The sequence below is a fragment of the Sceloporus occidentalis genome, unplaced genomic scaffold, assembly GCF_023333645.1.
Source record: "Sceloporus occidentalis isolate IW3139 unplaced genomic scaffold, rSceOcc1.0.p SCAF_64, whole genome shotgun sequence".
Lineage (NCBI taxonomy): Eukaryota > Metazoa > Chordata > Lepidosauria > Squamata > Phrynosomatidae > Sceloporus > Sceloporus occidentalis.
The window spans coordinates 307,894-334,415 of NW_028317044.1; the positions used below are offsets into that span (position 1 = coordinate 307,894).

Sequence of the window (26,522 nt, forward strand, 5' to 3'; positions counted from 1 at the left end):
GCGGCCGCCCGCATTCGCGGTGACGTCACGGGACGCGGTGACGCCGGGGGGGGCGGCCCCGGAGTCAGTCGAAGGCAGGCGGCTGTGGGAGCGGGTTCCTCGGGGCGCCTCTTGCCTCCATCGCGTCAAGCCTAGAGCCAGAGGCCGCCATGGCGTCCGGTAAGCCGGCCGCTCCTTCGCCCCTTCGCCGGCGGCTGAGGGGAGGCCTGGGGCCGGGAAGGGGGCGTGGCGGCTTCTGGAGGCTTGGGGCGCTCAGCGGGACGAAGCTCGGACTGGCCGCCGCCATCTTGGATCAGGCCGCGCCTGCGCACTCGCCACCCTCCAGGACTAGTTCTGCGCATGCGCGGCCGGGTCCTGCCTTGCTATGGCTTTTGTGTGTCAAGAATAAGAGCAATGAGAGAGAGAGGGGCTAGTGGTACCTTGAAGGCCTTCCCAGGCTTTGCATCTCCAAGTGCTTTGGACTACAACTCCCAGAATCCCCAGCAGGAACTCCTGGATCAGTCTCTTTCTGTTGTGCTGAAACTGCCCCTCCTAACAATGGAGGCCTTTAGGCAGAGGGCCATCTGTCTGTGGGGATGCTTTGATGGAGAGTTCCTGCATGGCAGTGGGTCGGACTGGGGGGCCCTTGGGCTCTCTTCCCATTCTGTGACCCTAGAAGGGAGGCGGCTCCAACGGGAGCCATAAGAGTTGAAGGGGCCTCAGGAGCCATGAAGGAAGAAAGTGATGGCCGGTGATGGCCTTCCTCTCCTTCTCAGGTCGCAGTGGGAATAGCGTGGCCCAGCAGATGTCCTGGGACTGCAACTCCCAGCATTCCTCTCCGTGGCATTTGGGGAGTTGAATCTCAGGGACTCTCTGGTGGGTCATCCTGTTCCTTTGCCCTGGCCTTCCTGGGACTGGCAGATTCAATGGGTGGCTACTACTCTTCATTTGGGGAGAGGATGGGCCCACCTTCAGGGGCTGCTGGGGGGGGTCTCCCATAGAAAACCAGCAGAATGCAGGCCTAGGAGGGCTTTGGACTTACTCAGCAGGACTCCCTTCTGCCTCTTTAAATGTTTGTATCCCTCAAGGCTTGCTGTCTGTTGGGAAGATGGAGGGCAGGTAGGCAAAAGGGTTGGTGACCTTTTGAGGCCCCTGGATGGACCTCAGGTAGCGGTGTCTTTCCAGCCACAAGGCTGGCTCCAACGATGCATCATACTCTCTTGTGGTGTCTTTGAGCTGCCTTCTCCGAAAGGGTAAAACTGTCTGGGGAAGATCAATATGGAGCACTTTCTTCCCTTCTGCGGCCTAAAAGTGTGGCAGAGTCGGTGCGATTCTCATGTCTCTTTGCAAGAGAGCCACTGAACAGCCAGGGGCTCCTGGAGAGACTGCTCTGGCTTCGGGGCACCATGAATTTGGAGGTCTCCCCCCCCAAAAAAAAAAGTCCTATTACATGATAATGCAAAATAAAATTAATTTACATCTCTTTATCTCTTTACTTATTTTTTAAGATTCTGGAAGTTTCAGCCATTCTGGGGATCAGCAACAGAGGTATGTATGCCTAGCATTGACAATTGGGTAGGACTAGGAAAGCTGGGTGTCCCAGTATGATCCATCTGGCGTGATACCTTTCCATAGGCTTCTTAGTCCTTCTCCTCCTCCTCCTTCATTTTGACTATCATTCTGTCTCTTCCCCTCAAAAGTCTTTTTGTCTCCATTTCCCACATGGGTCCCTTGCCTTCCTTCTTGCCTTCCCTTAATGCTGCAGTTCTTCTGGCTCAGGAAATGTGTTAGCCTTTAAGATGCTGTCAAGTGCTAAGCCAGGGCTAAAGGTTTGAGACTGCTTCTTATAGCGTGTTCTGCCTCCTTAAAGCCTCCTGTACCTCTTTTCCAGCTACGCAGGGTATGGCAACCAAGGAAACCAAAACTATGGACAACCGCCACAGGTAGGCTGCGCATTGACCTGTGCGTAACAAGCAGGTTCCCCATATCTGCACAGAAGTCATTGGGGAACGCTTCCTTCTGCCTTCTTTTGAGGCATACAGAGAAGGTGTGATTTCAGATAGACACAGCATGTGATTTTCGCTCTTGACTTTGCGCAGAGAACAAATTCAGTAACGGCAACAACAAATAATTCACAATAGGTGACAAGAAAAAGGTGGAGGATCTTCTCTGGGATGGCCTCCAGACTTTGCAGTGCTATCCCACTAGAAGTGGCCTGGCATCAGTCCTGTGTTCTTTTTAATGCTGGCTGGTTTAATACAGATTTAATTCTTTCCATGCCAGTTTGTTTAGATTCTAGGCTGTGTTTCGTGTTGAATTTCTAATCCTCATGTCTGTGTTTAGTACTTTCTGGGATGATGGCAGTATGGTATGTAACTTTTCAAGAGGAACAAGTGGAGGACAGGCACCCTGACCTCTCTTTTGCCCTTGTCCTGTTGCTTGCAGGGCTACCCTGGCTATGAGCAGAGCGGGGAGAGTTCCTCTTACGGACAAGGTTACGGAAACTACCAGGGCAGCTATGGACAGACCCAGACAGGTTTGGCTGAGCATGCAGACATGTTCATGTTTTGGTTTTTGTACACGTGCACCATTCGGGGGCAAGCATTGACCAAAAGCATTCCCTGTAGGATCTTCAGGTTACGGGCAAAGTGGCCAGCAAGGATATGGCGGTGGATACGAAAATCAGAACCAGAGCTCTTACAACCAGGAGTCTTACGGCAGTCAGGGGCAACAGAAAGATTCATCTGGCGGGTAAGGAGACCAGCTTTTTGCCTTAACCAGCTGACTGGAGCTGATAAGAGTGGCACGTTGGTGGTACTGGCATAGCTGCCCTCAGCCCAGGCAGTTGTCCTGCAGTGGACATTCATTGCTGTCATTCAGTGGCTGCCTTCATTGGCCAACATCAGCGGAGTCAAGACTCTCTGGGGCCAAAATCTCTTCCAAAGGGTTTTCTGACCTTCTGGAACAGCTTTTGGGGGTCACAGGGAACTGCAGAAGGGAGGGGTTGATGGTTCCCCCCTTTCTTTACTTTCAGTGGAAGGTCTTATGACCAGAAGTCCAGCTACGGGCAGCAGCCAGGATCCTACAACCCTTCCTCCAGCTACAACCAGCCGCCCAATTCCTACGACCAACAGTCAGGGTACAGCCAGCAGCAAAGGCCTTACGACCAGCAGTCGGGCTACAGCCACCAAGGGCAACAGCAAAGCTCCTACGACCAGCCCTCCTCAGGCTACGGCCAGAACAGAGGCTCCTATGACCACCAGCAGCCACCTCCACCCCCCCAGCAGCAGGGCTACGGCCAGCAACAAGGCTCATACAACCAGAAATCGGGCTACGGTCAGCAACAAGGGTCGTCTTATGGCCAGAGTCAGCCCTCCTATCAGATGCAACAGAAGGAAAGCTACAGCCACAACATGCAAGGTATGGCCTTGGGCAGACTGTGATACGAAAACATTCAACCAAAGGAAGTGACTTTGTAAAGGTGTTGGGACCAGATTGGCTGTTAGCAGAGTCAGGCAACTGCTTCGGGTGGCAAGTGCAGATGGGCAGCCGTGCCAATGGGATGGTGAATCCAATTCAGGTTCCAGCAACCATTCCTTGATTGGCACCAGAGACACTCTCCATGTTGCTGAAACTATTGGAGAGTCTTGTGAAGCTTGGCTTGAAAACCTACAGTGCATTCACTGCCCTCCTGGTGTGAGAGCAGCCACCAGTCCCTGGGGATAGCTCCCCACATTGAAGGACGGGGCTCATCCGTCGTTTCCTAAGCTTGCTGCTCTCAGATGTGGAGGAGGATCCTATTCCACCTCCTATTCTGCTTGATTTCCATCCCTCAAGTGTCTGGAGAGGCAGCGGCAGCATCTTGTCCTCCACTCCAGGCATTAAAATGGCCAGGCCCATGGGATCACACACCCCTTGGGTCAGTGTGGTCTTAGTGGGGACTCAACTGATTGCAAGACACTCGTTTAATTTGCTAAGACTTCTGAGTGAGTAGGAACGCTGCTTTAAGTCTTTCTGGATCTCTGCAGCAGCATTGGGGACTGTTTTGTATTGTGCCAGCGTGGAATAATCATCCTGTCATTCTCAGATGATCGGCGAGAAAAAAGTAGGTATGGAGAAGACAACAGAGGCTACGGAGGGCCGCGAGGAGGTGGAAGCAGGTTCGATTCTGACAACAGAGGCCCCATGTCCAGCTTAAGGTAAAGAACTCTGTCCTGAGAGCTGTAGATGGTCATCTAGGACTGGCTTGATAGCCAACTCTCCATGCCCCAAAGCCATACCTGCTTGGGTGGGCGCCTTTCTTTTCAGACTGTTTGCCCTTGGAGCCTGATTGAAAGGTAATGATTCTTGGACCCCTCTTAATTCCACCCGGAAGGGCCAGCCCTAAAACAAGAGAGGGAGTCTGAGATGTACTTTCGGACAACAGAGAAGCAGGGCGGTTCTTCCTCTCTCTGCGAGAACTGAAGATGACAGAATAACTTTCTCTAAGAGGGAACAATCAGCATCCAGCGATCACACTAGGCTAGTGGCATCCTTTCAGGGCTTGGAAAAGTTACTCTTTTGGAGTTTTGCTCCCATGGTCTATAATCTGGCTAAGAGGGGTTTCCTAGCGCTGGCGTCTGGAGACACTGCCAGTCCCATGAGAGTGTGTTGAGCCAGACAGACCAATGGCCTGCTAGGGCAAAGCCTCCACGAGCCCCTTGTTTCTTGGCAGGAGGGCTGCCCTGAGTTGGGAGACTTAAGCAAACCTGCACAGCTCCTGCTACTTATTAAGTTTTTAAACATGTTAGTGCAGTTGCTGTGCCTCCCAGCTGGTCTTTTCTTCACATTTGGTGCTAGAAAAACCAGTGTGTTGATGCTCCTGTTGCCCTGTGTCTCACTTGTATCGCCACCCCTTTCCAATCCAGACCCGGAGCTCAGAAAGGTTGCCTTGTGGATACAATTCCAAAGACCCCACATAAGCTAAGATTGCCCAAGTCTAACTTCACAGTAACGGCAAGCTGTCCAGAGATACAGGAACTGGAATAGATGTCCAGGGCGGGAGAATGAAAAGCCTGGCTATACATGGGTACCTGGGGGTTTGATCCTGAGTTCCTAAAAGAGCCAACTGGTGTACTTGAGGCCATCATCACTGTGGACTTTTTCATCCAGCACAGAGTTAATGGCTTGGGTTCACATTTGCTGAGGAGGCACTAACCACAATGATGGCTGAGCCGCTTTTAGAGAGAAACCCTTTCTGTGTCTTCTTGGGAACGGCTGTTCCTGTGGGTACCCTTCCATAAAACAACGCCAGCATTGGGTTCTCGCCTGAGTCGTGTGAGCTTTGGACAGGCACCCACCTGCCTTGCTACCTCTTCAGTTTGTGCCACAAAACAGCCTGCTGGTACCCCGTATTGTTTTATTCTAGCTTGTTGTGATGGGTGCTGCGAATAACACAACTGTTATTTGGACAGATTCTGGGCTTTGGTTTGGTGCAGCCTCAGAGCAGTTGGCTCTCCTGTGGCCCTCCCTCCCAGCGTTGCTGCCTGGAATCCTTTGACTTGGTGACGCAGCAGCCCAGAAGGGGTGGGTTGTAACTCGGTTGGGTCGAGGGTGGAGGAGTCATGCCCACGGTGCAGCAGACTGTAATATTAAAATAGCAGCTTATAACAGGATATGGTTTCTGTTGTGTGTCAGTAACTCTAAATTTAACCCTTCTCTCATGTCTGTCAAAGAACATCACTGCCATTTCAAACTTAATGATCTACCGCTCTCTGTGGGATTCTGTCTGTCCAGACCTGTTTGCTCTTGCAGTGCTCTGAAAATCTCACCCCTCTTCACAAGATGTGCCTATTCCCAAATTCAGATGGCTGTCCTGACTTGGAGGGTCAGTTTAGGAGCACTGCTTAATTTGGAAGACCTTTTATGTGGGGGTTGTAAATAGATAATTCAGGCATGGCATTTCCTTGGTGGTGGTGTTCTGAAGCCTTTAGGCATATTTACCCCTCACTGCGATTAACCCACTTTATCTTCTGCGTTCCTTTCTTCTTGATATGTAGCAGCAGCAAAGAGCCTTGGGTGGAAATTGAGAACTGGACTTTCTGGTTTCTAACTCTTGGTGCAATGTCATTGATTGCATTATTCTTCGAAGGAGTGCATAGTGCCTTCCAAGGCTCTCTTCCCATTTTGATCCTCACAACAGCCCTGTGAGGCTGGTTAGGCTGAGAGAGAAGCACCTCCTCCAAGGCCACACAGTCAGCAGCCATGGCTGAGCGAAGGTTTTGTTACGCTTCCCTTACAGTTAAACTAAGAATGCAGATTTTATACATATAAAAAATTATCTCAGGGGGGCATTTGGAGAAATACAAATGCCCCCCACATGCTGCAGCTCTTACATAGCGCATGTCAGGTCAGACTTAAAATATTTTCTGGAGCCGGTGTAAGAAAGCACTCTTAAACTTTTATAAATCAGTTTCACCAAAGATAGGCCCATAGATAGTCTGAGCACCAGATGCATGGCATGGGGGCGGCTCTTCCAGTCTTCCTGGTGTATATCTCCCAGGCTTAAATGGCAGCTCTGTGGGAACTGGGGGGTACTGGACTGGGCAAGGTGATTACATAGCTACTCTTCTCTTATGTCAGGGATGGGGAACCTCAGGCCCTGGGGCCAAAACCAGCCCTCCTGGGGTCACACCTGACCTCTGGATTCTGCAGATGGCCTCTCCCCTTTCCCATGATGGCATCATCGTTTGATGGTTTCCTAGCCTTTGGCGGATTCTAAAGGACTGAATTGTAAAGAGCGAAATCCTTCTTACTGGCTCTTAAGATCCTGACACTAAGCTCTGTTCTTTTGGGCCCCACCTGCCACTGGCACATGTCCTACCCCTCTCAACTTCTCCAAAGTGGGACCTGGTCCCCGTAACCCGACCCCCAGCTTGTCTTTTAACTCATGAGACCAAGGAGTCTCTCGGAGAAGGGATCTGCCAGGGACAGCCTTGCTCTGTGGTGCCAAGCAATGTGTGACAGTTCTTCGCATCTGCGCAGTAATGTTCATGAAGTGCTGCTGCCTTTGGGCCTTGTGCTCAGCGTGTCGAGATGCAAAGAAGAAACCATGTCTTCAATTTTTCTTCTGCAGCGGTGGTGACCGAGGTGGCTTCAAAAATTTTGGTGGTAAGTGCTGAGCATCATCGGAAAACGCAACGGAGACGAGCAAAAAGGTTCAGTGGAAATTCTGTTTAAGGAGCCAAAAGACAATCTAAAAAGCCACCAAATGCCACGTTATTATCCATTAGAAGCCTTTGTGTGTGTGTGTGTTTTGTCTTCCCGTTGAGGCTGAGGCTGGTGTGGATGTGTGTGCCTTTTAGAAACAAAACCAGTAGCAAAATGAAAATGGAAAGTCTGCCTTGGGGAGGGGAGGCAGGGTTGGTTTTATCCTTTGTTGGTTTGCCAAACTGCATGAGGAGGAGTTTTTGGGGCAACCCTCCCTGGGTTGGCCCTGGGTGGCACCAGCCAAGCCCTTGACAACGTAGCGTTTATCTCAGCCTGGACGCAAGCCTGCCAGCCCCCACCAGACCACTGCCCACCTACCGGCCGGGCTGGCAAATCACAACCTAGTTCCGACTTGGACCTTGGATCAGTCACAAAGTCTTCCAAACGCTAGTCTTCTTTTTCAGTAAGGCATATCTTCCGCCCCCCCCCCCCCTTTTTTTTTTTTTTTCCTTTTTATTAACATGAATTAAAATTAGTTGGGGCTGTTGGTTGGCTCTTTGCATCTGGTCTAAAACAGCCTTTGTGTTTTATTTTTCTCTTGCCCACATCTCAGGTCAAAGGGATTACGGGCAGAAGCCGGACACGGGTGAGTGTGGGATCCCACAAGGGTCACTGGTGCAGAAGCAGTTTGCTTTGATGGTGAAGCCCAAACCCCATCCTGGGATTGCCATGGGTGCCGGACCTTAGTCTGCCCCAGCCCTGGCTAGAAAGGGAGATGCCAGCGATGGAGAGTCCCTGCCACATCTCTTGCCTCCCCTCCTCTCAGTTGGGCACCCCTTCCCCAAAGAGGTGCAGATAGGGGATGCTTACCAGAAGCGTTGCCAATTGCTCCGACAAGATGAAAATAGCCAGCAGTGTTTTGGGTAGCTCATGCCAGGCTGTCTGGATTTTAAAAACAACCCTGCCCTCTCTCTCCCAATATACAGATTCAGAGTCTGATAACTCTGACAACAACACCATCTTTGTGCAAGGACTGGGGGAGGATGTCTCGCCTGAGCAGGTGGCTGAGTACTTCAAGCAAATAGGCATTATAAAGGTGGGTGAGACGGTGGTGGGACATTTTGGAAAGATGCTAATGGGGAAAGAGAACCTGGTTAGCGCATATGGCTCATATGGCAGTGGTAGTGGGGACCCATTGAGAGGCTTTTAACATTTCATACACATACATACAGGGCTGGGAACAAGGAGGGTGTCCTGCAAAGAGTGGGTTTCAAGGAGGGATGTGGAGAAAGGAAGGCAATGGAGAGCAAAGACGGAGGAGCCAGCTGGGGAGCAGAAGACCTTTGGACCAAGGAGGGAAGCCTGTTAAATCTTTGGCTGTTTGCTCTGTTTGGCTGGGATTGTTGTTTGGGTTCTGAGAAAAGCGTCTCCCCCTCTTTCTCCTACCAGACTAACAAAAAGACAGGCAAACTTATGATCAACCTCTACACAGACAAGGATACTGGGAAGTCCAAGGGGGAGGCAACGGTGTCCTTTGATGACCCGCCATCGGCTAAGGCAGCCATTGACTGGTTTGATGGTAAGACGCACCTTCTCCCATTCCACATTTGATAGGAAAACACAAATAATACCACTGTATATTACATGGGAGAACAGCTCTAGGAATCTCCACTGTCAACATCCACTGGAAGCTGACCATAGAATTGTGCTGGAGGACCTAAAATAGGCAAGGGTTTTTGACATGTTTGGCCTTTGGCCTCACCCCAGACTGGCATGTGGCCCTTGTCTGGGGAGCACCTTTCAGTGTTTGGAACAGAATGGGTGCAGGCAGAGACCATGCCTCCTGAGTAGTTTTGCCCATTGTAAATGAGATAAGATAGTGAGCTTCAAAGCACTGGTTCCCTTATTGTGGCTCACTTTGCCTTTCTCCCTCTCCCTCCCAGGAAAGGAATTCAACGGCAGCGTCATCAGAGTCTCGTTCGCAACCCGGCGGCCTGAATTCATGCGCGGAGGAAGCGGGAGTGGCGGTGGGCGCCGAGGTAGTGACAGATCCCAGTCCTTTCACGCCAGGAGTGGGCAAGCGGACAACCACTGTCCAGGGCCAGCTTTTGTGTTACCCACAGTGACCCATACCATCCCTGCACCAACAAATAAAGCCAGAAGTGACGGGGAGTCCATTTCTGCTTTCATCCCCCCCTTTTCCCCTTCAAATGATGCAGAATAATGCTTGCTGGCTATTTTGAAAGAAAAGTGATGCTCCTGGAAGCTTCAAAGAGTAGGGATCCTTACATTTTTGTGTAGGGAATTTTTTTAGGGTGGCAGTCCAGAAGTGGTGGCATGTGTGGGTCATAATTGCTTTTGTGGTGGGTGGGATATGGATCAGAGGGCCGTTTGTGGTGTCAGGAGCATGACTGTGGCGTGCCTTTTCCTTGCTCAGTTTGTGATGTTGTCGCCTCTGCAGGTTCCCGAGGAGGGGGCTTCGGAAGGGGAGGGGGCTTCCAGGGCCGAGGTGGAGAACCCAAAAGCGGCGATTGGGTTTGCCCAAACCCGTAAGTCTCTCTCCTGGAGCCTCTTTCGGAAGGGGGCATTTCTGGGGGCAAGTCTGGACAGAGGGAGGGGGAGCAAATCCCATTATTGATCTTTTAGTCGTTTAATGTGCCTAATACATATTCAGTGATTTAGTGATGGATTAGATACTCTTCATTTTTGAAGACCGCAGAAAGGGGACCCTATAGGGCTTAGGTTTTTAGTTTAGGCTTAAAACAGTCTGGGGGGAGGAGTGTGGCAAAAATGGCCCCCGATCCCTGTAGAAGAGCCCATTGTTAAAAACCTCTGGGGGCCACAAGGACAGCCCTGTGGGCTCCTTCAAGGCTCCTCCTGAGGGCCATGCTCTCCTCTCTCTTTCAGGAGCTGTGGCAACATGAATTTTGCTCGCCGGAACTCCTGCAACCAGTGCAATGAGCCCAGACCAGAAGATGGGCGTCCCTCAGGCGGAGGTATGTGCAAGCTCTCCCTTCGCCCACCAGAAAAGGAGGGACGGGGCTGGAGATGTTGGGGGTGGTTGTGGGGAGATGTGTGTTCCTCACCTGGCCTTTCTCCTGGCCAGATTTTCGGGGGAGAGGCGGCTTTGGAGGAGATCGGGGCTTCCGAGGACGTGGCCGAGGCGGAGGCGGCTTTGGCGGCAAAATGGGAGGAAGGTTAGTCCTGAGCTTTGGGGGGGAGGGATTGATGTTAGTGGGGTTCCTGGTAGAACAGGCATCTTCAAACTACAGACAGGAGGGCAATAGCAAACCTCTTTTGGGCACAAGATTGTAGGTTCACCATAGTGTCGCCATGAGCCAGGAATGACTTGAAGGCACGCAGCAGCAGCAACGTAGGCTTCTCATTCATTGAGCCTCAGAGTTGGCTCTCTGAACTTCCAGTGCCAGCCTCCCACACCATGTTGGCATCACAGTGCCATAACTGTTTGAGGTGAAAGGGTCCCCGGTGGGTGGCGTTTGCCTTCCCTGTCCTCCATAGATGTTTTAATGGTGTCTGTATTGTGTAATGTTGTTGGTTTCCTTTGGAGGAGGGCCAGGTGCTGGTCTGTCATGGGATTTTCCCTTTCTCTCTCCTAGGAATGACTTCAGGAACGACCAGCGTAACAGGCCCTACTGAAGAAGGCAGCCGTGAACCTCCTCTTTCTAGTGGCTCCTCCTCACAGCGGAACGGCTGGGTTTTGCCTGCTGCTTCACCCCCCCATGGCCTCTTTCGGATAACGGAGTTAGACATAAAACTGGATTTTTAATTTAGGGGGAGGGACTGGGTCAGTCCTTTTCCTTTGATTTGATCTCTCTTTTTTTTTAGCGAGTCCATCAAAATTTCATCTTTTCATTTCCAACATTCCCCCATTCGCCCCCTCCTTCCGTCAACGAAAACTCTTCCGCAGCCCCTTCAGACAAGGAAGGGGGAATACAATTGTAAAATATTTGCCAAAACCTCTGGACATGTTTTATAATACAAACAATAAAATCTGATTGTTTATTTGTGACGCTCTTCCCTGCTCTTTTTACTCCCCTCGTTTCATGGAATCCCGTCCCTCTTTGCGTTCGCGGCTTATGTTTCCGAATGAGGTATTTTTTTACGTTCGTCCGCTGGGTCAGAAGTGTGTAAATCTGGGAGAGACATCAAGGGTCTCTTAGTTGGCAGTTTGACTGGGAGGCTCTGCAAATTGGCTTGTATTAGTGAAGATGTACCATTGGATACTAAAGTTAGGAGTGTTGGTACCCTTGTACTTCGCATTTCTCTGTGGTTCTCAAAGCGGAGGGGCAGAAAACTAATTTGAAACGTGGTGCTGAGAAGAATGCCACGGTTATGGCAAAGTGCTAACTCTACGGATATGGCAACTTGATTCAAGATCAAATGAAGCCTGGCCTCTCCCTAGAAGCCAAGATGACTAATCTGACACTTTGAAGGAGTCGTCAGAAGGCGAGCCATTAGGAAAGACAATGCCAATGCTTGGAAAGCTAGAAGGTGGCAGAAAAGAGGAAGGCGGCATTCCAGATGGATGGCCTCCGTCAAGGGAGTCATCCTGGCTGCCCTGAGTCTGCAAGGCCTGAGCTGTGATGGATGTTGGGGTGCCTTGGAGGTCCTTTGTTCATAGACCACCCGACGTTGGAGTTGAGGGCAATAGTAGCATGGCATCCAGATGCTACTACATGCTTACACTCAGCATGGCTTGCACTCACTAAAGCTTTCCATGAGGACCAGAAGCTTTGGTTTCTGAATGAAAGCTGAGCTCTTGGGGTAGCTATTGTGCAGGTACTGGATTCTTGCTGCTTTCGCCATTTGGGGAATTCGGTTTCTAGTGCTAGAAGCTTTGTAGTTTCTCCGTCTGGGGAGGATGGGGTGCCTTCTCCCTCCGTCTCAAGAGGAACCTAAGGGAAGTCTGGATTTTGGGGAGAGCCAGAAGGGTCCCCAGAGGGAAACAAATGTCTTCCGGCCAGAGGACCAGGGCCAAAGGAAGAAACGCTGGAATGAAACATCTCCCTATTTGGGGTTTTATTGCTGGTCAATGAGGGTGCCTGAGAGTTGTGGTCTGTTGGGGGGCTGCCTCTATGCCCCACTCACTCTTGGGGGGCAATTCCCAATGGGATGACCCAGGGCAGGGCCTTCTTGGCTGTGCCATCCTGGCTTATGGAATAACCCCTCTGGAGCCCACATTGGTGCCAGTGCCGTTTGTTCTGCTACCAAACTAACCCTCCGTTTTTCCTTTTCCTGCTGAAACAAACTAGCCTGGCTGCCTCTTTGCAAGCTGCAAGCAACAACCCACACATTTGTGACTCCAACAATATCCCTTTGGTTCTTCCGCACAGCGTCTTTCCAACCGACCGATGAAGAAGACAGTGAGCCTCAAAAGCTGGTATGATGTTTTCCTACCTAATAATAATAACATCGGACTCCCCCCACGATTTGGGGTCTTTTGCAAGCAGACTGACGCCAGGGGGAGCTCCGAAGCAAGAGATGTGAAGTTTGGACATCTTCTAGTTTGGAGATGCAGCGATGTTGAGGCTTTTGAGTTGGGGCTTGTTTTAATTTAGCCTCTTCTGGGACAAAACGGCAGTGGAGCCCCCAACTGGGATGCTATTGGCAACAAACAAAACTGTTTGGTTTCAAGAGGCCTTTGGGGTAAAAGACGTTGCGTAATTCAACACTGAAATCTCATAGCTAGGCAAAATGTATGCTTCCAAATAATATGTTTAAGAAGGATGCAGACAAGCTGGAACATGTCCAAAATGGTGAGATGACATTAAAGCAGATGAATGCCAAACAAAGAGAAACCAAGTATGGGTTTTTGTAAAACCAGAAAGGTAACCGTCAGCAGCCCCGCTTGCCATGCATTTTAACTTCGTAGTAGTTTGAGAACTTGGCAAACCTACCCAGATGGACCTTGGTCTGAGTGCTTTCCCTGGCTTATGGGCAGACCTTGGGGCAGGCTAACTTTTCTGGACTACAAATCCCAGTATCCTCCAGCCTGCGTGGGGGGGATTATGGGGGTCCCAAGCCCCTCTCTTACTTGAGCTTTGCTTGCATGGCGCCTGGCAGAGGTCCACCGAGGGATCCTTGTCTAGACGGCAAACCCGCAAATTACGTGGCTCCATTTGGCCCTTTCTGGCCACAGTGAGTCTTTTTTCTGGCGCTTAGGCACACCTTGTCTGGAGTGATTCATGCCACAGGCTTAGAAAGTGCTGATTTCAAGAGCCCTGGGTCCATGCGCAAGGCCAGGTAAGAGGGAAAACAGGTCCATGCGCAAGGCCAGGTAAGAGGGCTACATCTGCACTGCAGAATGAATGTGGTTTTTGATGCCACTTTAGCTGCCATGGCTCCATGCTGAGGAAGGTGGGATTTGTAGTTTGGTGAGATCCTCAATGTTCTGCTTGCAAAGGCTTACCTTTCTTGGATGGCAACTCCCAGAATCCCCTCGCCAGCTTTGCCAGTGCATTGAGTTTTACAGAAACCCCAGAGCTTGGAAAAGCTTACTTTGCCATTCAACAAAAGGCATTTTTGCCAAGCTCTGGGGGGTCGGATGGCAGAGAACAATGGAGCCCTTTGCTTTTGGGAAGACGCAGGAAGGACCAAAAGTCTCTTGGCAATAAATCTCAAACGCAGAGGGTTGTTAGGTCTGTGTGGCGGAGCTATAGGTCCAGCCACATCTTTTTCACGGGGCCAGAGATGCTGTGGAAATACAACACACACACACACACACATCCCAAGTCTAACTCTGGGTTTGTGCCAGGAGTCAGCATCCTGCCTTGAAAGAATGCTTGGCTCTGTTTATTTCCTCCAAGCCATCTCTTGGGGCGGAGGCGCCGGAGTTGGGACGCGGCGTTGGCTTCCTGCGCCATGCCCCAGTTCCATCCAGGTATTGGCAATGGGGCTCCGGCAGGGAGGCGGGTGCGGATCCCATCTTGGCCCAGGTGGCTGGTTTTGGCAGCGGTGCAAAGGACTCTTGCACTGAACTTATCCTTAGGAGGGAGCAAGATGGGAAGTCTCTGGTCCAGGAGCCATGCCTTGGTCTTCATTGTCTAGCTTGAATTGATGTTGCTCCTCCACAGTCTTTGTTTTCTTTATGCTCAGCCTGAAGCCTTTGCCCTTTCTTCCTTGACCTTCCTTAGTCATTGGTCCCTGGTGTTTTCCGCAAGTAGCCTGGTGCCATCCATAGACCTGGGATTGCTGATCTTCCTTCCTCCTGTCTTCGCTCCTCTTTCTTCTGAATCTAATCCTGCTCTTCATCTGATGTTTCCTTGACTGACTGCTTTTGCCACTTGGGAACCATTTTGTATCTCTATACTCTGGTCTAGCAGTTATCTCCTATCCTAAGTTACGCATCCCTTCTTCTCTTTCACTCCCTTCTCTCCTCTCTGCTTCTGTTTTCTTTCACTTCATAGCTTTTCTCCCCTTCTGTTCCATTTTATATTTTCCTTTCTTCCTTTTTCTTCTCCTTTGCTCTTCTTTTTCTGCCTTTCTCTTCTGTTTTCTTTCATTTCCCCTTTTCTCCCATCCCCTCTTCTCTTTTCTCCTCTTCCCTTCTATTTTCTTTCCTTTTCTTCTTTTTCTCCCTTTCTCCCCTGTTGTCCCCTTCTCTTTCTTACTCTCCTGCTTTCTTTCATTTCCCCTCTTTTCTCCTGTTCTGTTGTTTCCTTCCCTTTTCTCCTGCTCTCTTTTCTTTCATTTCCTCCTCTTTCCTCCTGCTCTGTTCCATTTTTTGTTTCCTTCTCTCTATTCTTCTACTCTTTTCTTTCATTCCCCCTCTTTTCCTCCTCCTCTGTTCTTGTTTTCTTCTCTTTCCTCCTCTCCTCTTTCCTTTCCCCCTCTTTGCGAGTTCAAGACCAGCAAAAGGGCCCAAGCTGGACTCAGGCTTGCATCCTTCCCAGGAGGGAGCTCAAATGAGGACCCAGACTGTTGGGGGCAAATTAACTTACTTGCTAATTAGCTTACTTGCTGTTCACCGCTATGATCTTTGGAATAGCCGTATATAAATAAAACAAATTATTAATTATTATTATTTTTCTCCTGTTCTTGTTTCCTTCTCTCTCATTTTCTCTCCTTTTTCTCCTGTTCCTTTCCCTTCTTTCTCCCCTTCTCCCTCCAGATGCCTTTGACCATGAAGGGGAGGGAGGAAGACTCCCACCATTGATTTAATTGATATTTCCTTCCTTCGCTCCCTCCCAGGCTGTCATTTCCCCTCCTTCCCTTCCTTCCTTCTTCCCTTCCTTCCTTCTTCGGGAGGAAGATCTGGGCTGGGCTGGGCTGGGCTCCTCCAGAGCCAAGGAAAGAGGCAGGAGGAGGAGGAGAAAGAGAAGGAAAGAAAGAGAGATAAAGAGAGAGGAGAGGCAGCTGCTTTCTCCTCCTCCTCCTCCTCCTCCTCCTCCTCCTCCTCCTTTTCTTCTTTCTCCTTCCTCCTCTCTCCTCCTCCTCTTCCACCTGGCGATGGGCACCAAGGACCTGATCCTGCCTCCCTTATTCCTCCTCCTCCTCCTCCTCTTCCTCCTTCCCTTCTTCCTCTCCTCTCTTTCCTCTGGAGCCAACCTGGGAAGAAGAAGCCAAAGGAAAAGGAGCATCATCTCGGGGTGGCCTTTGGGGGCTTCTGGGACCCAAAGGGAGGCCAAGGTGAGAAAAGGCAAGGTTCACTTGGGGGGAGGGCAAACGTTTTGAAGGGTGGCTCAGTGGAGGGAAAGAACTCTGGACATGCTCAGAGGGATGCCCAGAAAACCAGATCCCTAGGAAAGGGAACATTTTTTGGGGGGGGAGGGAGACACAGGAGGACTCCAGCTGCCAGAATCCACCCCACAGCCGCCAGGGATGCTGGGAGATGGAGTTTGGATTAAGATGGAAGGGCAAATTTTGAAACTTGGGATTGATTGATTTATGGTAAACTCCTCTTTAAGAGGGAAGAGAAATAACTCTGTGCATGCTCAGGGGTGCATTCAGAAAACCAGGGAGTGGGAAAGTGGTGTTTGGTTTGGTTTTCTTGGATGGATGGGGGACTACAAATCTCATGCTGGATGGGGGATTCTGGGAGTTGATTCTGAGAGTGATGGCAACCTTAAGGCATAGTGGTTTGAATGTGGCTTCTTCATAGTGGTTTCTTTCCTCTGTTCTCTCCTCTCCTCTTCTGCTTGCCTTCATTTTTATCTCTTTCTTCTTTCCTCTGTTACCTTCTATACTGTTTTGCTCTCCTTCATTTTCATCTCTTGCTCCCTTTCTCTTCTCTCCTGTTTCCTTCTCTCTTTTTACTCGGTTCTCTCCTCTCCTGTTTCCTATCCTCCAACCGTGGGATTTTGGACTCTGAGAGACCTTCTCTGAAATGGACGCTGGCCCTCAGGCGTCTCAGGGGAATTGGCAGCAAGACCAGTGGATACTGGAACATGACCAGCATGGCATGGCCAGTATGTCTGTGACGGCTCACTTGGCTGGAAACGGCCCCACTTTGTGCCAACATCCAGGCCGACAGGGACTTAATGGAGCATCACCATCCGGTCATTGCCTGGAACGATGCTCATATATCCATGGGTACAATCTCTGTTGCGGAAAGGAGTTGACTTCGCACCCAACACTTCTGTTGTGTGTGTGTCCTCAACTTGCTTCCAACTCATGGCAACCTGAAGGTGGTCATATCACAGTGTTTTATTGGCACTGTTTGATGAAATCTTGGTAAGCAGATTCCTTGGCCAGATTTCATCGGAGAGGTTTGCCATTGCCTTCTGAGAGAGCATGACTTGCTCAGCGGGTTTCCATGGCTGAGCCAGGATTCGAACCTTGGTCTCTTAAAGCCCAACACTCAAGACCACAACTCACTCTCTCCTATAATCCCATTTACGAAGATTGGTTTACGTGACTTTGGGCATCCTTGGGCAAACGGCGACCATGCAGTCATTGTGCCAACGATGCCAGACAGTTCCCATATCAGTGATGAACAGAATGGTAGAGTATCAGAATCCTAGTGTTACGAGGGATCTCCATAAAGTCCAACTCTTGCTCAGTTGTTGGACTTTATGAGGATCCCTAGGATTCTGATACTTCGCCATTGTTGAGATGTTTAAAACATTGCTGCACTGCTTTTACTGTCGACAAGTTCCTTCTAACGTTCGGTCGAAATCTGCCCTCTTGTATCTTCAAACCCTGAAGACTGGTCCAATTGCTCCAATTTCTATCCTCCTTAAAAAGAGGCGCCCAGAACTGAACTCAGGTGAATGCTTTGCTCTGGGTTTGAATCCAAACTTTACAGGCGCTCTCTCCAAGATGCTGAAACAAGGGTTCAGCGCCTTGCAGGACTCCTCTAAATCATGAGGCTAAAATCCGAAAGGGATTGACATTCTCCCCACTGAAATGCATAGGGACGCTTCCAGATTTTGCTACCCATATATTACTGGATATTAGAGTTTCTCATTGGGAAACCCCAAACTCATTCTCTTCCAACCAGCCTTATTGTATTGAACCCCTCTCTTTCCAGCATCCAGGGATGTTTTTCCAGGTGTCCTGCATGGCATTTGCCTGGGACCCTGGAAGGCCTCTGCCGAAGCCATGCAAACGGAGCAGCCAAACAAGGGCCCCACGCCCGGCTTTGTCCGCCTGCTTCCTCTTGCTCCATCTGGGGTGGATTTGTTCCAGGAATCTGAACTGATAAGAGGAAGGGAAGGGCCTGGAGAGCAGAGAAATGCTTTGGGTTGCAATGAGCCGGGAGGGGAAGGGGCTGCTTGGCCTGGGGCTGCAGGGATTGCAAAGCAAGGCTTGCCCTTTGCAGCTTGGAAGGGCTTGGGATCCTTCCTTCCCAAAATGTCTTCTTCTGGTTTCTGTTTTTAAAAACCCACAAAAAATAAACGTTCTCCTTTTCCTTTTTAGAAATTCCTGGAGAAATATGGCTACTTTGAGTCTACTCCGGATGATGATGGGGAATTATCAAAAGCCATCCGGTAAGCGCAAGGATGAGCCCCCCCCCAGGGAATCCGCTCTGGGTTTTGGTCTGAAATTTAAGGGTCTTCCTTTCATAGGGCTCAACCTAAACAAGGCAGACTTGCTCTGGGCTGGCCATCCCCTTCGATCTAGGCTCCTTCGCAAAATGGCCGCTGTGGGATAGACTGTCTTTGGAGACCTTTCAGGCAGGAAGCTACTATAGGCTAAGCTAAATCCATTGGTCCACCTAGTTCTGGTTCTTGTGGTCCGTATTCAGGACATCCATATTGGGGTCCTCCGTGGGCTCGGATTCGACTTCTTGGATGGAAATTCCTCTTCCTTGGTCTAGACCAGCTTTTGCTGGCTGGAAGGGATTGCATTTCCCATCACTTCCCATCTTGCAAAGCCATTGACCCTGCTAGTTGCGAGGTTCTGGGAACTGCAGTCCAAAGTCTGCTCCCATTTAATGCTACCCAAGGCGTTTCATCTGAGGCATTTGCCTCCTTCTGCCTGGGAATTAGGGTTGCCACAGTTGCCTCTTGTCCGGTGTATCATTTATGAATTGTGCCTTTAACTCCCCATAGTCACTCCTCCCGAGTCTCTCTACTTCCCAGGCCTTGTTTCGCATCTGGCGTCAGAGCCCATGCTGCTGTCGATGGTGCCACCAAGGCATCCCTTCGTCTGATTGCCTTGTATGGGGCTGGCCGTCCTTCGGGGAGGATGGGACCTCCGCCAGCGCTGTGCTTCGGAAGGATTCCAGAAATGCCATCCCTGACTTCTGGAAGACGGCCATCTCCAAACGCTCCCTCTCTGTTGCTTTTCCAAATTCCTTGCTTTTGCTCTTCTGGGTTTTCATTTTGTTTTATTATTTGGGGCTACAGCTCCCAGAATGCTGGCTGGGAGGATTCTGGGAACTGTAGTCCAAGACGAAGAGCATTTCTGCCACTATCACAGTTTGCAAATAATGTGGCCACTCGGAAAATGCCTTTGCGGGGTTTCTGGTTTTGTTTTCTTAAGAGGATGGTCCTCTTAAGCCAGTCTATAACCACGACAAGCAGCTTATCCACATCAGGGAGCATCCCTATAATGTGTCCTTTGGACTGTTACGTCCTCCCATTTTGTTTGGGTTTTCTTTAGCAGTGACACATGGAGGAAGTTGGCCTCCTAGGCAAAAAAAAAACACCCCTCACAGCCATTACTTTGGCATGCGTTGTGTGTATGTGTGCAGCCTGCTAGTGTCTCCTGAGCCCATCTTAAACTCATGCGCATCATCCCCAAACAGACATCACTTTCCTTCTCTTCTCCCCAGGGAATTCCAGTGGGTCTACCACTTGCCCCCCACCGGAGCCCTTGATGCCCCAACCATGCACCGCATGCGCCTCCCTCGATGCGGGACGGATGATGCCAAGAGCCATGCCGCGTGGAAGGAGCGCATGGGGGGCCTGCTCTCTGGACGGAGGGCCCAGAAGAAGCGCGGGAGACGGGACCTCCATCAAAGTGAGTTCCTTCTCTGGTTTGCAAAGCTTTGCCTTCCTGGTCTCTCCATGCACCGCCCTACTCTTCCTTTATTTCCTTAAGGGAAAGGAAGATGGCAGGTCCTCATGGGCAGCCAAGGCCAGTCAGTGGGGTCAAGAAGCCATGATGGCTCTTGGTTTGAGCTCCCCAAGACACTGAACAGTGGCCCCACAATTGGTCCAGCACTTTGGAGAGAGGGCTACTACCCAGTCCATCTTCCCAGTCCTTGGGATAGATTGGCACATGGTTTCAGAGCAGCGTAAATATACTCCAGTGGGGTTATGTTATGCAACCCTTATACAGCCATCAAGGAAGCCACGTCTGTCCTGCATTTGCAAGACCTGAAGTCAGTCAGACGGCCATTAACAACGGACACATCCTCTTTTCTCGCGACTCTTTCGACCTTCATTTGCTGGGCTTCCTCTCCAAAAGGTCTCCTCGTGGGACTCAATCTCTTTGGACACCATCCTGGAAGCTGGAGGAGAGGCTCTTTTAGCGCCGTCTAAACAAACGCAGCAGCGCAAGATGTTTACGTTGCTGGAAGGCAGGTGTTGGGAGTAGGCTTCCCCTGTTTGTGAGCTCCGTTGGGTCGATGCGCAAAGCAAAAGCAGCATGGAGCACAGCTGCTCCGAAAGCCAAGCCAGATGGGAAATGTTTCAACGGGGCGATGAGGCCATTGCTTCGGAAGGCCTGAAATCTTGCCCAGACAAAGCCTCCTCTGTTTCTGCTGCAAAGCGGCCCAAGGGAGAAAGCCAGGGACTCCGCCATGCCCTTCTTTTCACACATGGCTTTGTTTTCTGAGCTGATGCAAACCTCCAATCCCCATGTAACTTTACGCCTCTGTGTATGTCACCAAAATGAGATACGTTTCTTCCTCTGTTTTACTGCTCCCTGCATTTTCCTTGCTTTTCTTTGGCTGTCCTTTTCCCACCAGGATACAAAAATCTGAAATGATTTCTTATGCAATGTTTGGAAGACTTACAGTCGGTGTTGCAATTTGGACACCTTTGTTGTCCCATTGACACTCCTTCCATCCCACTCCTATGCAACATCTTCAAAACCTCCAGGCTTTCCAAAATCAGCACAGACATGGAGCAATATTAATGCTGGGGGTTAATAGTGTGTTTGCATGATCGTTTCCCTGCCTTTCCTCCCAGGGAACATGAGTCTGGCTTGGATCTGTTCCAGAGCTCCTTCGGGGCAGAAATGCTGGGATATTTGAGTCATCTTTCAAGAACGGGAACTTAATTGCCGAAGCCGCGTTTGGGGCCCCTTGCTCTGGGATTGCGTCACGCCTGAGGCCTCTGGGCTTGCCCCAGATGGAAAGGCGGAGAAAGCGCACAAGAGATCCTTGGAGGCAATGGGATCCCACATAATCTGGCATCCTCTTAGTAATCTATGCAAGCACTAAGCCCATCTTATACTTGTTTTTGCTGTGTGCCTTCAAGTCATTTCGGACTTAAGCTCCCCATCATGGAGTTCTCTTGGCTAGGTTTGTTCACAAGGGGTTTGCCATTGCCACCCTCTGAGGCTGAGAGAGTGTGACTTGCCCAGGGTCACCTGTGGCCAAGCCAGGGTTCAAACCCTAGTCTCCCAGTCCAATGCCCAAACCATTGCGCCGCAGTAAATTGTTTTAATCTATTTGCATTTTCCTGGGGTCCTTGGTTGGAGGAGACACACTGCTTTGCCCATCCTGACTTGACCCTTTTGATGTCTTCCACCGTCTCTCTCTGTCTCTGCAGGTGGCAAGTGGTACAAGCGGCACCTGACCTACCGGCTGGTCAACTGGCCCTGGTACTTGCCCCAGCAGCAGGTCCGGCGGGCCGTGAAGGCCGCCTTTGAGCTCTGGAGCAACGTCTCCTCCCTGGTCTTCTGGGAGGCTGCGGGGGACCTGGCTGACATCCGCCTGACCTTCTTCCATGGGGACCACAATGACGGGCTGGACAACGCCTTCGACGGACCCGGTAAAGACCCTCCCTTCCTTCTTCACATTATATATACACCTTCCTTCCTTCCTCATATTTTATATCCTTCCTTCCTTCCTTCCTTCCTTCCTTCCTTCCTTCCTTCCTTCCTTCATTTTTTAAGATCTATTACTAGTTTTAATTTTGTTTCAGACCCAATAGCAATTTGCCATCCTTAGAAACACTTTCCTCTCCGCCACGTACGGTGGGGCCAGTCTTTGAAACATGCTTTTAAAAAATTACCTGGGATGCCATCATTTTCACTTGGCTTTCAACTTGTAAAGAGGTCTCTGATAGGATACTTAGAGTCTTAGAGATACCTACTTCACCAGGATGCAACTTGAATCACTCTTCCATTCATTATGAAGGTTATCTGTGGTAGTGTGTGGATATAGGCCTTCTTAACCCCATCCCATATGGAGACAGAAATCCCTACACTGGAGACATCTTTTATATGTGATGATGAATGACAAGATACAAAAGACGTCTTCTTCTTATTAGATAACCTTTCTTCCTTCCTCATATAATATTGCCATCCTTCTCTCCGCAGGAGGTGCCCTGGCGCACGCCTTCTTCCCGCGTCGAGGGGAGGCGCACTTCGACAGCGATGAGCGCTGGGCGCTGGACGGCGGGAAGGGCCGCAGCCTCTTTGTGGTGGTGGCCCACGAAGTCGGCCATACGCTGGGCCTGGAGCACTCTCCGGTCCGGGGGTCCCTCATGTCCCCTTATTACAAGAAGCTGGGCAAGGACTTTGTCCTCAACTGGGATGACATCCTGGCCATCCAGAACTTGTACGGTAAGCGACACTTCCTTTCCCCATTTTTAAAGTGGAAGCAAAGATTGGAAACACCCAACAACAAAAGACCACAAAGGAGAGAGACAAAGAGTGTGTCTGCACTGCACAAATTAGACCAGTTTGATCCCACTTGAACTTGTTTGCAATGCAACTTAATTCAAGGTTGCCTTTGCAATGCAAATTTATTCTCTTGCACCCAAACTTCCCAAACTTGAGGGTCACTTGTGTGTCTCAGAGTTAAATGAGAAGAGATAAGACAATAGATAGAGAAATCTAGAGAAGACCTAGTGAGAAGAAGTAGGAAGAGATATAGGGAGAAGAAGGTTAGGCAAGTGAAGAAGGTGATGGGTATTTAGGAGAAGAAGTTAGGAGGAAGGATATTAAGGATGATTTAAGAGAGGACTTAAGGAAGGAAGATGGGGAAGAGGGAAAGGAAGGAAGGTGGAGGTAGGGAAGAAGAAAGATTTGGGAAGGTAATAAGTAGAAGGTTTAAGAAGAAAGGAAAATGGAGGCCCTGCAAACCAGTTATTGACCAGGGCATGATGCTATCCTTCTGTTGCCTCTCCTAGAATTGGTCATCCCATATCCATCTTCCCAAAGCCAGCTTTGAAGGACTTGGGGAGGCTCTGGAGTAGATTTTGGGCCCATAGAGGGATGTGGCCACAGGGCAAGGATCTCCCAATTCCTCCTGAACCTTGTGATGTTTATTTTATCCTCTTTTTGTGGGTGGAAAGGCAAACCTTCCCGAGGATCCGTGGTCCAGCTTCCAGGAAAGCTCTTTGCTCATTTCCAGGACCGGTGGCCGGATTTTGAGGGTCATCTTGAGCGTCCGGAGGGCAACCTCAGCACCCATTACTGCTGGTCGTTTTTTGATGCCATCACCACAGGTGAGAGAGAGCATTGGCACATCGGCTGCACCAAAAATGGGATTCGCGGGACACATCTGGCCCAAGTCAGTTTCTGGTCATTTCCAGCTTGATGTGGAGAGGCAAAGACATTTTGCAAAACCCGCAATAAACGAATGGCAAGTAAATCCTGGACAAAAGTGCCCTAACACTTTTGCGTCTCCGCTTGCGTTTTGTCCAGATCCCAAAGGCAATGTTTTGGTCTTCAAAGGCGGCCATTACTGGACCGTCTCCAAAGGGGGAGAAAGCAGCGGTCCGCAGCCCCTCCAAGCCGGCTGGCCGGGGCTGACGTCCACCATTGACGCCGCGGCCTTTTCCGAGGAAGACGGGAAATTATACTTCTTCAAAGGTGAGGTTGCTTTGCTCAACGGCGGTTCTTTGCAAGATGGAGAGCTCCCAGCTCCAAATCTGGCATCTTCTGTGTTGCTGCGTGTATAAAGTGCATACGAAACATAAGTGTATTTCGTGTTTGGAGTTGGGCCCCATATCCAAGGTGTATCATTAGATATATATGCAAATATCCCCAAATTTGAACAATTCTGAAATCCAAAACCCCAAATACTTGGGATTATGAGGGGGACTCAACCTGCGCAATGCATGGCTGCCATCTTCTGGTTTGCATTGGGAAATGCGTCCTTTTCGGATCTCTGGATTTAGTCTTTCAGAACACTTTAATTTGGTCCTTTGGGCTTGTTCTTAAAACAAGGTATCGCCGGCCTAAAATTCCCATCGGCTTTAGCTTGTGTAGGCAATGGCAAGGAATGCTGGGACTTGCAGTCCAAAAACATCAGACCACCAATGGCTGACCACCACCCCTTGACCGCACAGGAGTCCTGGACCATAAGTGGTCCTAAAGGAAGTCCATCCCTTGCCCTAAGGCCTTTTGTGGATCATGGGGATGGTCATCATCTGGTCCGCCATAACAGTCCAATGCCCCTCTCTCTCTCAGGTGGCCGATGCTGGCGCTACAAGGGTCCTTTGCTGGAAAGCGGCTTCCCCCGGAAGTGCAGCGCTGCCGGAGACCTCCCTCGCCACCCGGACACGGCCCTCCACTTCCGTCCGCTCCGCCAACTGGTCCTTTTCAAGGGCCCCAAATACTACGTAGTGGACCAGGAGTCCCTCCGGCTGGAGCCCTACTATCCCAGGACCCTGAGGGACTGGGGGGGCGTCCCGGCCGTGGCCAACGGGGCCCTCACCCGTCCGGACGGATCTGTCTACTTCTTCCGAAACGACCGCTTCTGGAAGTTCGACCCGGAGAAGCTTCAGGTGGTGGAGACCGGGAGGTGGGCTCCTCGGCTCCCTTGGCTTGGCTGCCAGGATGCGGCCCTCAACCGAGCCCCGGTCTGACCCTTCCTCAGAAACCCTGCTGTTATTGTTGTTATCATTAGTATTATTTTGTGGTGGTGTTTCGTTGCAAATGTCCCAAAGGTTCGAGTATTTGAGCCATTTGCTTTCCAATTTGGTCTCTAGCAGGTTACAAAAGAACAACACCTAAACGGATTAAAGAAGGACCAAACCAGTTTAGAAGATACTGGAGGTGCAACCCCTCTGGAGTAAAACTGTTTTGTGGAGAGGAAAGGAACCAACATTGGACCCAAAGGCTAAATGTTAAATCTTTGTGCAATGCATGGATTGGAAGAAGTTGGGATTTGAAGAAGAGACCCATATGAGCATCGGCCTCCTTTCTCCAACATTACTCTGGTAACCACTCATTCCTCTTGGACTCTTTTCTTCTGCCTCTGTTCCCAAGATGGATGCCACCGAAAGGACAAAATGGGGGACCTCCTCCTCTTCCGCTAAGCCTGGCCATCGACTTGAACTTCCGTCTCAGGATCTCGGATTACCGTCCGGCAGGCGATGTTGCCTCTATGGAACAAGAGGTGCGCAGAATGGCTCCCGATGCCTGACTTTGGGTAGACGCAACCCTCCAGTCGCCTTGGCAGAGCCGGGTGGCCATTTTGCGGAACGTGGACATGATAATGCAGCATTCCTGGACTGTTTCTTTCTTTGTCCAAAGTGTTTTCATAACCTCAGTCTGGCCATGGCATGGAGAAAAGATAAAGGACAACTGCGGTGAAACAGGGAGCTGAATCGGAGGCTTTGCTGGAGCAACGCAACCCATGTTCCACAGACTCTTTTGGACAAATACCTCAGACAAACCCTTGCATTTGGCTGCCTTTTGCAGTCCCACTGGCTTTGTATTCCTCCACTTTGGGAGGCGGTGCTTTTGATTTTAAGGCATTACTATTATTATTATTATTATTATTATTACTACTACTACTACTACAAGGGTGAAAACCTAAGACCCTGGGATGAAATCTGGTCCATTTGGGTTCCTAATTCAGTCTCCTGGGCTTCCTCCATTGCAGTGTCCTTTGGGGTTTTAAAGCTTTTGCATGTTTCCTCCTTCCCAGTTCTAAAAGAAGGTGGAAATGTCTCTCCTAAAGCCCTAAAGTTACTGTTGGCAAGAGCTTGGAGAGAGAAATTGGCCCTCTCTGAAATGGAGATTGGCCCCAGGTTGGAAGGGGTTGCCCATTCTTGCATTGGCACAAAGGCAGGCAGCTGCTTTCAGCGCCACAATAAAACTCAAAGCAAAGCTTTGTTTTAGGACAGCTTTGGGGTCTTTTTCTTTTGGTTTGGGAGAAGGTTGGAGTACAGTCAAAGGAAGGCCATTTTGGTGCATGTCTGCAGTGGTTTGGCTGAGAGAGGGAAGGAAGGAAGGAAGGAAGGAAGGAAGGAAGGAAGGAAGGAAGGAAGGAAGGGGAGAGAGAGTGATGGATGGAAGGAAGGAGAGAGAGAGAGAGTGTGTGTGTGTGATGGAAGGAAGGAAATAAGGAGAGAGAGTGATGGAAGGAAGGAGAGAGAGAGAGAGAGAGAGTGATGGATGGATGAAGAAAGGAAGGAAGGAAGGAAGGCGAGGCTGTTTGCTCCCCTTTGTCCTCCTTCATGTTGCCACATGCCCATGTTGACCCTTGCCAGGGCCAGGCTGACAGACTCCTTTGTTCTTCTCCTTCCAAGGGCTGGACATTGCTTTTCCTATTCAGGGACACACATGAATGGCATTGCAAGAAGCCAGCCAGGAGCCTGGAGCCCAAAGGCCCTTCCAGGGCCTCCTCCTCCTCCTCCTCCTCCCCCAAAGGGGACCCAGGGACCATCCTAAGAAACACCATCTCCCAAGGCAAAGGGCAAGCGGACGTCTCCATTCCCAGTTTAACAGGGAGGGTCCCAGTTTGTCCTCCCATT

At 50.3% G+C, this 26,522-nt stretch overlaps 2 protein-coding genes across 3 annotated transcripts; both read left to right on the plus strand.

Annotated features, from left to right (window-relative positions):
- The first annotated feature begins 40 nt into the window (after positions 1-40).
- LOC149287019 (uncharacterized) lies at positions 41-11,197 on the plus strand. Its single transcript, XM_089493255.1, has 16 exons — positions 41-159; positions 1,488-1,527; positions 1,871-1,922; positions 2,425-2,515; positions 2,607-2,730; positions 3,014-3,399; positions 4,067-4,178; positions 7,094-7,128; positions 7,781-7,813; positions 8,154-8,263; positions 8,617-8,746; positions 9,111-9,206; positions 9,629-9,716; positions 10,075-10,163; positions 10,274-10,364; positions 10,785-11,197. The coding sequence occupies exons 1-16, from the start codon at positions 150-152 to the stop codon at positions 10,822-10,824; spliced, it is 1,527 nt and encodes a 508-aa protein (XP_089349381.1). The 5' UTR covers positions 41-149; the 3' UTR covers positions 10,825-11,197.
- Positions 11,198-12,549: 1,352 nt separating this feature from the next.
- LOC149287020 (matrix metalloproteinase-28-like) lies at positions 12,550-24,679 on the plus strand. 2 transcript variants are annotated; one of them, XM_089493501.1, is made up of 8 exons: positions 12,550-12,568; positions 18,049-18,119; positions 19,409-19,596; positions 21,357-21,578; positions 22,129-22,374; positions 23,109-23,261; positions 23,461-23,628; positions 24,229-24,679. In XM_089493501.1, exons 3-8 carry the CDS (start codon positions 19,464-19,466, stop codon positions 24,624-24,626), a joined length of 1,320 nt encoding a protein of 439 aa, XP_089349627.1. In that variant the 5' UTR covers positions 12,550-12,568; positions 18,049-18,119; positions 19,409-19,463; the 3' UTR covers positions 24,627-24,679. The 2 variants fall into 2 exon arrangements, with proteins under 2 accessions (XP_089349627.1, XP_089349626.1); XM_089493500.1 differs by lacking the exon at positions 12,550-12,568 and adding an exon at positions 15,641-15,816.
- Positions 24,680-26,522: the final 1,843 nt, after the last annotated feature.